Below are 11,638 nucleotides of genomic sequence, written 5' to 3' on the forward strand. Positions count from 1 at the left end.
AGCCATTTACTAATTTTGGACAAAAGTGACCAAAACCTGTTTAAAATTTAAAGCAGGCAATATTTACATTACAGTGTAAAAAGTTAAATAGCTCCAAACACTTGGTTTCTTTTATGGTGAGACACAGCTCGAGACACGCATTAGCTTGATATAATGTTCTTTCCTTGTCAGCAGATCTGCAACCCTTAATGCAGTATCATTTGTGTAAGTTTACTTAATTGTCTGAAATTTCTTCAAAATGAGTAGTGTCTGAAAATTAAAACATTCAAAATTTGCTAGACCAGGTTCAGAGACATCATTACATTTTGTTAATTAACAGCTCAGCTTCATTGCAAGTTTTGGAGGATTTGCAGACAAATAAAAAGCTGGATAATGCAATGACCCTATAGGGAAGAACTGCTATATTGAGGGTGAAGTCTTTATGCCAGTGCCAAGTCAATTATTAAGGCCAGGTGATTTTGGCACATGAACACCACTGAATGCAAATTCTAACTTCAAATTAAGACATCTTTTGCCCAAACAGAAAAATTGGCAGGATTTTGTAGTCTTCTTTACATTTGGGAGAGAATTTCATTGCCCTTAAGGACATTAATGAAAATGTACCATCAAGGTAAGTTCTCAGGAATGGATACAATCTTTGGCCAAAAATACTACCATCACATGTAAAAATTTGTTGCCAAACTTAAGTGCACTTTGAAAATAATCAAATGAAATGTCCCATCTAAAAATTAACTCTAAAATCGTGCAAGACATTACAACACATTTCAACAGCAAATCTTTAATTAAACAATTCCAGTATTCCTTTTACAATAACTGCAAAGTCTCACGAGGTCAAAGGAAAAAAGAACAAAACGAAAGAATCCTCTAACAATTTTTAAACATAATTTTGCCTTAAGTGTTACATAGTTCCTGTTTTACTCTTTAAACTAATTAAGTCCATTAGCAAAGTCGTTTTACTGTCCACCACGCAGACGCAGCACAAGATGAAGGGTCGACTCCTTCTGGATATTATAGTCGCTGAGAGTGCGACCATCCTCCAACTGCTTTCCAGCGAAGATCAGCCTCTGTTGGTCTGGTGGGATGCCTTCTTTGTCCTGGATCTTGGTCTTCACGTTCTCAATGGAATCACTGGGTTCTACTTCTAGGGTGATGGTTTTGCCGGTCAAGGTTTTGACGAAGATCTGCATGCCACCACGGAGACGCAGCACAAGATGAAGGGTAGACTCCTTCTGGATATTGTAGTCGCTGAGAGTGCGACCATCTTCCAACTGCTTTCCAGCGAAGATCAACCTCTGCTGGTCTGGGGGGATACCTTCTTTGTCCTGGATCTTCGTCTTCACATTTTCAATGGAGTCGCTTGGCTCGACCTCAAGCGTGATGGTTTTACCAGTCAGGGTTTTTACGAAGATCTGCATACCGCCACGGAGACGCAAAACCAGATGAAGGGTCGACTCCTTCTGAATATTGTAGTCGCTAAGAGTGCGACCATCTTCCAACTGCTTTCCGGCGAAGATCAGCCTCTGTTGGTCTGGGGGAATGCCTTCTTTGTCTTGAATCTTTGTCTTCACATTTTCAATGGAGTCGCTCGGCTCGACTTCGAGCGTGATGGTCTTTCCGGTCAGAGTCTTCACGAAAATCTGCATTCCACCTCTCAGACGAAGAACAAGGTGAAGAGTGGACTCTTTTTGAATGTTGTAGTCGCTGAGAGTGCGACCATCTTCCAACTGCTTTCCGGCGAAGATCAACCTCTGCTGGTCTGGGGGGATACCTTCTTTGTCCTGGATCTTCGTCTTCACATTTTCAATGGAGTCGCTTGGCTCGACTTCAAGCGTGATGGTTTTGCCGGTCAGGGTTTTCACGAAGATCTGCATACCGCCACGGAGACGCAACACCAGATGAAGGGTCGACTCCTTCTGAATATTGTAGTCGCTAAGAGTCCGACCATCTTCCAATTGCTTGCCAGCGAAGATCAGTCTCTGTTGGTCGGGAGGGATGCCTTCTTTGTCTTGGATCTTTGTCTTCACATTCTCAATGGAGTCGCTCGGCTCAACTTCAAGCGTGATGGTCTTTCCGGTCAAAGTCTTAACGAAAATCTGCATTCCACCCCTCAAGCGAAGAACAAGGTGAAGAGTGGACTCTTTCTGAATGTTATAATCACTCAGAGTACGGCCATCTTCAAGTTGTTTGCCAGCGAAAATGAGACGTTGTTGATCGGGTGGGATGCCTTCTTTGTCTTGAATCTTCGTCTTCACATTCTCGATACTGTCGCTTGGTTCAACTTCAAGAGTGATAGTTTTACCGGTCAGAGTCTTGACGAAGATCTGCATGATGAATTTCGATGTGTAAGCGGGCTTTTTTCGCCTAATAAACGACGTAAACTCTAGTGCTGTTGAATTTCTCAAACGCAATGGCGTCGAAGGCAAAGGGCGCTTTCTTTATCGCTCCTGCGGTCATCTGATTGGCTAAAATCTCGCCAAGTCATACATCACGTGATTAGATTTTATGATGTCATAATTACGAAGATGAGAAAATTGAAATCAATCAATCACGATTACTGTCGTTTTTTCGTCAATCCTGCCTTTCAATGAAATGGTAAAGATTATTTTCAACCGCGATTGATGAATATCACTATTCTTCACTACCAGTGACTTGAAACTTTTCATTTGTCTCAGTGTACGTGATTTTATAGTTCAACTTATCATGCGCTATTTTTAGCATCACTTCATTTTCATTTTTCCGCCTGTTTCTGCTTATGTCAGCCGACTCAGCGTATTGACAACTTACCGCTATGAGAAATATGCCTGTATCATGCCTTCCAAGCGTGTTGTATGTCTGATGATCGTGTCAAACGTGTTTATTTTTTGCTGACATGTATTGTCTCTGTTTTTTCTCTCCAAGGATTAGAGAACTTTTCTCTAATCATATTTTATTTACTCTGCTTTTTACAGACGATAAGTTTCAGCTCAAGCGGATGTCGATTACTTACTCGCGGATGTGGATCGATACTTCTCGAACGTGCGAGATGCAAATCATAATTGCACTAGTTTCGAAAGTGTTTGACGCATATTGACACGGTACCGGCACTCACGGAATTGCTTATTCCAATACGCTTTGCGGAGTACGTGCCTTTAAATCGATACGAGCCTTAACAAACCCTACAATTCTTGCAAAGCCACTTATTGACCTTACAGTTTCTCTAGTGATAATCAACCTCAAAAAGTCTTCTTAAATAAAACAAGCTTTGTTTGTGGTAATCAGAGGAAAAAAATATGCAAATGTTTGCATGTTGTTGACTTGCTCACAGTCCGTTTCCAGTGTTTTGTTAGTCGGGCGAAAAACGGTCGACTTCTTGCGACCTCGTGGCTCCTTTTTGAGAATTTGACTTGTCACAAGCCAACACTATACAGATCCTGTACATGATAGTATGTCTTTAGCCATGATAAAGTCGAATTTGTGAAGTCGGGTGTTATTATTTTTTTTGTCTGAGATCTCGAGACTCGAGAGGTTGAGATGGCTGCGAAAAGACTGGGCTTCGTGGTTTTTTATCCCAACCTGAACTATGGGATATCTGAAGAACCAAGATGGCGGCAACTGTGGCTGGTTTACCTCAAGCGCAAAATCAAGTAAAACAACAAGCTGGTAGTGCGTCAGATAGGTCATTACGTTCAGTTTTCGGTACGTTACGTTTAAGAGCTCATATTTTCTCTTAGATCTTCAACGACTATGGTGTGGTTGATTCTTGATTCACGATCAAGTTTGGCGGGTCTGGCCAAGCATCCTTGAGCCAGTTTCTGTACGTGTACTTGATTAGAGACGCTTTTAACTTTTACTCTGTGCTTTTCTTAACCTTTAAATGTTACTTATTTAGTAGTTTAGTCAGATTATTAAACAAACAGATTAAAACTCGTATCGAGTATTTATACCCCCCCCGTTTGAAGCCCCAAACAGTTCATTAAATTAACATTATTGTAAATGCCTTAAGTGATAGTTGCCAAAGATTATATTTCTACCACATGCAGTTCTAAAGTTTGCAACCCTGGTTGACAATTCACCATATTCTTGTCAGTTCGTCTGTTTGTTGGACAATGTAAGAATACGGTAGCTAATTCTTGGATACGTTAAAGTGATACCATAGTTGCTAGTAAGAATTGCCACTAGTAATACTTTTTAGGACATATTTCCAATAGGAAACCTGCATCCACTGATGTCAATGCACATCTAGTAGCATTGTGCACTGACAACAGGTGTGTTATTACAGATCTTTGCCAATGGCATACCTCCTAATTTGGGTTACACTCAGCTTTGATTTGTTTTGTAATCATGTGTACATTTTGATGTATATGTGGTCTAAGATCCATACCTGGTTTTTTTTAATACTCACAGTTGGAAATATTCCTTATGAAGCTTCAGAGGAGCAACTCAAGGAGATCTTCTCTGAAGTCGGACCTGTTGTCAGCTTTAGGTCAGTTTATTTGCAGTGATACACTCCAATGTGGAGGCGTGGTGTCCTCATGGTTAGTGCGCTTGTCTCCAGATTAAGCGGTCCAAATTTGAGCCCTTGCCAGGGACATTGTGTTGTGTTCTTGGGCAAGACACTTTACTCTCACAGTGCCTCTTTGCACACAGGTGTATGAATGGGTAGTGGTGAATTTGCTGCTGTGGGATAACCCTGTGATGGTCTAGCATCCCATCCAGGAGGGGGAGTACATGTAGAAATACTCACTTCATGCTACAGAAACTGGGATAAGCTCTGGTATCATGGCTCACTTGGCTTGTATGCATACCTTTGAATACACTGTAATATACTGTCAGTTCTTAATCAAGTTATGGTTCAAATTCCTGTTTTCTTGTTTACTGGAAAGAAAATTAACAGAAATCAAACATTTTCTACAAAACTCTTTTTCTGTTACAATACATAATTTGTATTGATTATTTTTTCAATGAAAATGGTAAGACAGTATCAGAAATTGTGTTGAAATGTTTTTTTCATGGAAGTCTCATGAATGACTGTCAGGTGAGGTGTTTATAAAAGCAATCAAGGTTTAAGACAGAGGTGTTTGCTAATTTTCTGTGGCATTCTAGGGGGGCAGCTTGGGCGAGTGGTCAGCATGTCGGACTTGCAATCCAGCGGTACTGGGTTTGAGTCACGCTCTGACCACTAGTCACCTGGATTTGTTTCACAGTGCCTCTGAGTTCGAATCCTGGGCTACACTTTTAAATAGCCAACTGGGTTGCCTCCAGCCAGTTGGGATTCTTAACAATGTTATGTTCAATTTGAGTTATTTGTTTCAATTGTTTGCTTGGCGCCACTAGCCCTTCTGCTATAAACACTGCCAAGGGTAAATGAATGTTATTTATTACTTCTTTTATTGGTTTTCAGACTGGTGTTCGATCGTGAGACTGGAAAGCCTAAAGGATATGGCTTTTGTGAGTATAAGGACCAAGAAACAGCCTTGAGTGCTATGAGAAACTTGAATGGATATGAGCTGAATGGAAGAGCCTTACGAGTCGACAGTGCTGCTTCAGAAAAGAACAGGGAGGAAATGAAGGGTAAATGCACTTATTTGACTACAGTGAAAATGAAATGAATTTGTGACATGGAATTATCATCTTCATCTATCATATCAGTGCCTAGTTGGCACACAGGGCTCCAGTGTTTCTTCGCCACTTGATCTAGTGAACGGCCACTTGGCAGGCACCTAAAATGTTATTTCTACATGTATGTTTAAGTATTAGGTATGGTGTTAACATTGATGGATGTTCCATTTCTTATAGAGGGCTTGTACTAACAAGGTACTTCCCTTTCCTTGTACTAGGTATAGAAGGCAGCAGTCGTCCTGAGGCAAACCCTTATGGACCAACTGTCAACCCCGAGGAAGCACCTGAAGCCATTACACAAGCTGTGGCAAGTTTACCTCCTGAGCAAATGTTTGAACTTATGAAGCAGATGAAGGTAAATGTCCTTGAGACTGATAAAATAGACTCTTGGTTACTAGGAATGATTATTTTGGGAAGGAGATGTTTTTCCCTTTAAAAATTCAAGTAGAAAAATTTGAAGCATTGGAGAGATTATGTTTTCATAATTTGGTTTATTGCTGTGGCAGGCATATATTAGGGCATCTTCTGAATAAACAAATCTGCTAAATATCCTGGTGGAAGCTCTTTCATAATCGTATATTTCAATAAGAACTTATTAAGAATGTTCTGTATGATTTGATTCATTACCCTGGCATATAGTTTATTTTAGGAGCTCGGGGAAGGGAATTTGTTGGCAACATTGTGCTTATTGCACACAGGATGCTTATTTCTTTTTTGATGTAAAGCATCTCACGATGTAAAATGAAAGACAGATCTGAAAGGAGGGGTGATTTTTACAAAGGAGGCACTTCTTAGAAGGAAGGCACTATAATCAAATTGTTACCACAGTAATTACCATTTTCAAAAGTTTACAAGTTGAGTTTTTTTTCAAACGATCACTAGGGATACCTTCCAGCAGGTCTTGTCTTCAGTTAACCCTTACATTGCCAAGCTTTCTCTTTCACGATTTGAGGTAGTTCTGGGTAGTATATCAAGTCATGAACCTTAAGTGAAGATTTTCTTTACTTTCAACACCTGTCTGCTTTATGTTGTACTGATATTGTTTGGAGAGGTCAGATGTTATTAAATCACAAGTCTTAAATTATTGATGACATGGTTGTGATCCAGATCTTTATAATATTATGACAAAATAGTTAATAGTATATAATTTTATTGTGTTAAACTCTAATTTTTATTATCTTATGTTTGGTATGTCTCTATTTCAGATTTGCATCCAGAACAATCCTGAAGAAGCTCGGCAGATGTTACTCCAAAACCCACAGCTTGCTTATGCTTTACTGCAGGCTCAGGTCGTCATGAAAATTGTTGATCCTGTGATTGCTCAGGTTGGCTAATTCACTGCTAAATGATTTTTTTGTGTGTGTCTTACTAATAAATTTTATTTTCAGCTGATAATTGGTTGCCATGATTTTCTTGCACTGCCTAGGCATTCTATTTGAAAAAGATTATTTTTTTTGGATGTTGCAGGGCATCTTGCACAGACCTGCTGATCCAGTGGCGCCGATACAACCAGCAGGTACCCAGCAGCCACCACCACTGATGGGATCAGGACCCAACAATCAGGGCCCTTCTGGACCCTTCCAGTCAGGCCCTGGACCAGCACCAGAAATGAGAGGCCCTCCAGACATGAGAGGTCCATCAGACATGAGAGGTCCTCCTGACATGAGAGGCCCAGGTGATATGAGGGGACCACCTGATATGAGGGGCCCAGGAGACATGAGGGGCCCACCAGATATGAGGGGCCCACAAGACATGAGAGGACCAGGTAGGGGTTTTATTTGCAGTATAATTAACAGTTATTCCATGAGCACGCATTGAATATTAGATGGTAGCTAGCCAACGAGGCGCGTTGCGTCGAGTTGGCCATAACCAACAAGCATGAGTGGAATAATTGTTTTATTAGAATGCCCCCAGAATATAGAAAACTAACAATAAAAAATAAAAACGCTCCTAAAAATTTTGTGTCCACTTACCATATTTGTAGAGCATGGTATAATGGCTCATATACCGAGATGGCTAAGCCAGTGAAAACTCTTGAATTGCATTATTCAATTTACCAGTTTCTAATAATGTCCACTATAATTTATAGTTATAATATTATAAACTTAACAACATGCACACAAAAATCTCTCAATCAGATTTCTTTGAATTTTTTTACTGTCACAGTCAAGTAACAAGTTACTTGTGTCAAAAGTGCAAAAGTGTTACACAATACAAGTAAATGCATATTTTTCATTGTTTATTTCTTTTGTTCCAAAAACTTCTCTAGGTCCTGAAGGGCGAGGTCCTCTAGACATGAGAGGAATGCCCCCAGACATGCGTGGTCCTCCAGATAGAGGTCCAGTTGACATGAGGGGGCCACCTAATCGAGGACCAGGTGACATGAGAGGTCCCCCTGACCGAGGACCAGGGGATATGAGAGGCCCCCCAGATAGAGGTCCAGGTGACATGAGAGGTCCCCCAGATAGAGGCCCAGGTGATATGAGAGGTCCCCCAGATAGAGGCCCAGGTGATATGAGAGGTCCCCCAGATAGGGGTCCAGGAGATATGAGAGGTCCCCCAGACAGGGGACCAGGAGATATGAGAGGTCCTCCTGACAGAGGTCCTGGAGAAATAAGGAGCCTTCTTGGAGACATGCATGGGCCAGGGCCAGATCCAAGGGACTTCAGAGGTCCCCATCCAAATGGGTCTAGAATGGCACCAGACATGAGAGGACCTGATGGCAGAGGTATATAATGTTAAGTGCTCTTGAACATTATCAATCTACTACCAATACCATGGGCAGAAAAATTTTTCCATATCAATGGATTCTTAAATGTTAGGAAAATGACTGTCTAAGCTGTTGTTCAGGACCAGAAATGGTAGGAAATGGGAAAACCAAACCTTTTTGACTTAAAATCAAGTCACAAAGTAAGTGATTGGCCTGATGACAACTTGATTTTTAGTTTAAAAAACCCCTTTGTTTTTTTTTCCCTATTTTAGTGTAGCCTTGTAAATAGCATATTTTTTTAAATATGAAGCTTGTCTGAGGATTTTTTCCCAAAGGTTTGTCATTGTGATGAAAACTGATCAAAATTGTGTCGTAACAAATTGCACACCTTCCCAATAAAGTATAACAGGGTTGCCACAGGCCAGGAAATGGTCAGGGAAAAAAAAAATTCTTCAAGGTCAGGGAAAAGTCAGGGAATTTTATTCTGAGTCAGGGAAAATTGAAAAATTTTAACATGGCTGATTTAATGCCATTGAAGGCTGGAAGAAACATTTGGAGTCACCATGAGCTCAATGATACTTTTCCTTACGAAGAAGAAATATTTGTTGCAAACGTATTAGTCTAAATGAATGAGTAGAAAGGAGTTGACGTCAGAAGCCGATCTGACATATTTTTGTATTTATTTGGTCAGGGAAATCTTATTTTTATCAGGGATAAGTCAGGTAATTTTGAATAGTGAGGCCTGTGGCAACCATGTATAAATTTGGCGCAATGTTTGTTGCATATGACTAAAATCAGGCTAAAGCTGTATGGCCACCAGTAAAGGGACACAATATTATTGTAGCAATTTTTCTGCTTTTCTGTTCAAAACAATGCTAAACATTAGGGATGAGTACCTTCACTGGTACACAAAGTGTTCTTAGAATGCCAAGATGAAGGTATCAAGTGAATTGTTGAAGGAAGATGAATAATTTAGTTTTAGTGATTTTTCAAAGACCCACTGACAGGACTTGAAAAAGTCTGCCAGACTTATGCCATTTTTCAGCTTGACATCACAACATTGAGCATGTGTAACACATTATTTCACTCCTTTATACCTTCAGTGCTTTTACATGTACATGTAACAACTCTAAACCAGTGAATTTGGATCAATGAGAATATGTCTGTAGGATTCTAAATTTTTTTGAGTCCCAGTTTCAATTTCTGCACAGATGTTTTGAGGTCATGGTTACATGTATTATAGTTCAAAGTGCCATTAACAGCTGTCAAACACAATAAATAGTAATTTATTTAGTAAACAGGCAGCTATATATTTCTGTAACTTAACAGCTCCAAGTAAGGAGAATTCATGTATTAGTCTAATCCTGTTGATTTCTAGGGCCCCAGGGTCCTGACTTTAGAGGCCCTCCACAGGACCAGTTTGGAGACCCAAGAGATCGCCGCATGCCATTTGATCCCAGAGATCCGAGGAATAGAGAGCCGCCGAGAGGTATTTTTAATTAGTACTCCTTGTGTTTAAAGTTCCAGTTAGATCCCACTCTTTCAAACTCCCATGGGATACGTTTGCGATTGCTTGGGAAAGCAGGATTATTCTCTCATGACTAAAAACATGGATTCTAAATATGCAAAGAAAATGACAGTATTTTTTTTGTCAAGATAAGTAAGTTCAAGATGGCAGGTTCATACATGTAGACATTGTGTCGTGGATTAGGCACATGTTTTTTTTTTTTTTGATCAAAAAAGAGGAACATTCAACATGCCAAACCCTTAATATTTACATTGCAAGTCTTTTTGTACAACCACTTTGTTTATTTACTCTAGATGATAGGCGAGGTCCATCAGGAGACCCAAGAGATCAACCAAGGGATCCCAGAGGGCCTCCCCCAGATCAGCGATTTGGAGCTGGTGGCCCAAGGGATCCACGTGCTGAACGTGGTCCACCAGGCCCCCCATCTGATGGACGATTTTCAGGGCCTGCCCATTCTCCACAGCAGCAATGGGCACCCAACCAAGGGGGACCTCCTCCAAGGGGGCCGCCAGGTGAGATAAGTGATCTCAAAGAATGCAAAATGTATATGTAACACCATTTCCATGCTCATTGTCTGGATTGTCTCTCTTACCATAAAAATGGATTGTCTCTTGCCATAAAAATGCTTTTGAGTTGTTTTATTTTGTCTTGTTTCTAACATTGCTTAGAACCAACCTTGAATGAAAGATTATGCCTTGTATTTTGTGTGACACATATGACTAGATTCTTCATTCAGACTGTACCTTTTGTGTTTCTAACATGCAATACCTTTCTACAGGCTTTAATCCTCCCCAAGCAGGGCCCGTTCAACAGGGTGCTGATGTCACAGCACAGGATCAAGAAAAGGTAAAAACAGACTTTCCTTTGTTTTAACTTGATTTTTGCAATCTGCTTGTCCTGGGAGGGGGGGTACTCTGTAAATCATCGGTAGGGGTGTGCCACTGGGACACTCACCCTATACTAGACCATGATCAGCTTGATTTTGCAAGCCTATTCTAGACTATCAAAGACTAGCTATTTTCCATGCGGAAACTTTATCACTCTTGTAGTCCAACATACACTATAAAAACTAAGCCAATATCTTACAAGCTAAGGTCACTTTTGAGTTTCAATTTTGTATTTTAAACCCTGGGTAAAGAACCCTGTTCTAGACTTAATGATTCATACACTGACCACTTTTGCGGTAAATTATACCCTGATCTAGACCAAAACCATCTGATTTCTATACCCATCCCTGACTAAACTGCCCTTAACAGCAGCACATACCATATAACTTATATATGGGAGTATTCCCCCACCCCCACCCCCAGCTGCTTGTCAAAAGTTACATAGGAATGATCTTCAGAGTATTCTACTGGTTTATCAGCTTACAAAGAAAGTATAAACGTTATTTGTTTCCTTCACAGGCCGCCCTTATCATGCAGGTGTTGAGCCTCACTGATCAACAGATTTCGCTGCTGCCTGCTGATCAGCGACAGAGTATCATGGTACTGAAGGAACAGATAGCTCACAGCACGCAGCCCAATTAATTTATGATGGCAATAGCATTCGATTTGTTCTCTCTGCTTTATAAGCTTCATTAAACTTGTCAAAGATGCTGTTTGTGAAATTTCATTTCCAGGCTTGTATGGCTTCCTTTTAAAAGAGCGTGCGAACAATGACGTCACTGGACGGTCACTCGCCCCATGTTTCACACTGCTGGCTGTCTTGGGCGCTTTCCGATTATATGGGAAAACTTTCTTTCCGCCTGGAGTAACCGAATAGCAGGCTGGAGTTTTTTTCTGTCGCCTACTTCCGGTGGA

The 11,638-nt window shown here is 40.6% G+C and overlaps 2 protein-coding genes across 2 annotated transcripts; one reads left to right on the forward strand and one right to left on the reverse strand.

The window, feature by feature from the left end:
- Positions 1–762: 762 nt before the first annotated feature.
- On the reverse strand, positions 763–2,427 carry LOC110049394 (polyubiquitin-C). Its single transcript, XM_020755188.2, has one exon. It carries the CDS (start codon positions 2,325–2,327, stop codon positions 954–956), a length of 1,374 nt encoding a protein of 457 aa, XP_020610847.2. The 5' UTR covers positions 2,328–2,427; the 3' UTR covers positions 763–953.
- A 357-nt stretch (positions 2,428–2,784) lies between these two features.
- On the forward strand, positions 2,785–11,432 carry LOC110049367 (uncharacterized). The gene is made up of 11 exons (XM_020755157.2): positions 2,785–3,675; positions 4,384–4,462; positions 5,381–5,550; positions 5,817–5,953; positions 6,804–6,923; positions 7,066–7,363; positions 7,868–8,326; positions 9,687–9,797; positions 10,130–10,348; positions 10,615–10,682; positions 11,243–11,432. The coding sequence occupies exons 1-11, from the start codon at positions 3,582–3,584 to the stop codon at positions 11,363–11,365; spliced, it is 1,878 nt and encodes a 625-aa protein (XP_020610816.1). The 5' UTR covers positions 2,785–3,581; the 3' UTR covers positions 11,366–11,432.
- Positions 11,433–11,638: the final 206 nt, after the last annotated feature.

Source organism: Orbicella faveolata, unplaced genomic scaffold (assembly GCF_042242905.1).
Source record: "Orbicella faveolata isolate gen_17 unplaced genomic scaffold, um_ofav_v1 contig_12, whole genome shotgun sequence".
In the NCBI taxonomy this organism is placed as follows: Eukaryota; Metazoa; Cnidaria; class Anthozoa; order Scleractinia; family Merulinidae; genus Orbicella; species Orbicella faveolata.

What these genes read in the sequence shown, in the direction of transcription:
- LOC110049394 (XM_020755188.2), bottom strand. Translation starts at nt 2,327, where the DNA reads ATGCAGATCTTCGTCAAGACTCTGACCGGTAAAACTATCACTCTTGAA.
- LOC110049367 (XM_020755157.2), top strand. Translation starts at nt 3,582, where the DNA reads ATGGCGGCAACTGTGGCTGGTTTACCTCAAGCGCAAAATCAAGTAAAA. An exon ending in GTCATTACGTTCAGTTTTCG is followed by an intron (nt 3,676 to 4,383) that starts GTACGTTACGTT and finishes TAATACTCACAG; the next exon opens with TTGGAAATATTCCTTATGAA. An exon ending in GGACCTGTTGTCAGCTTTAG is followed by an intron (nt 4,463 to 5,380) that starts GTCAGTTTATTT and finishes ATTGGTTTTCAG; the next exon opens with ACTGGTGTTCGATCGTGAGA.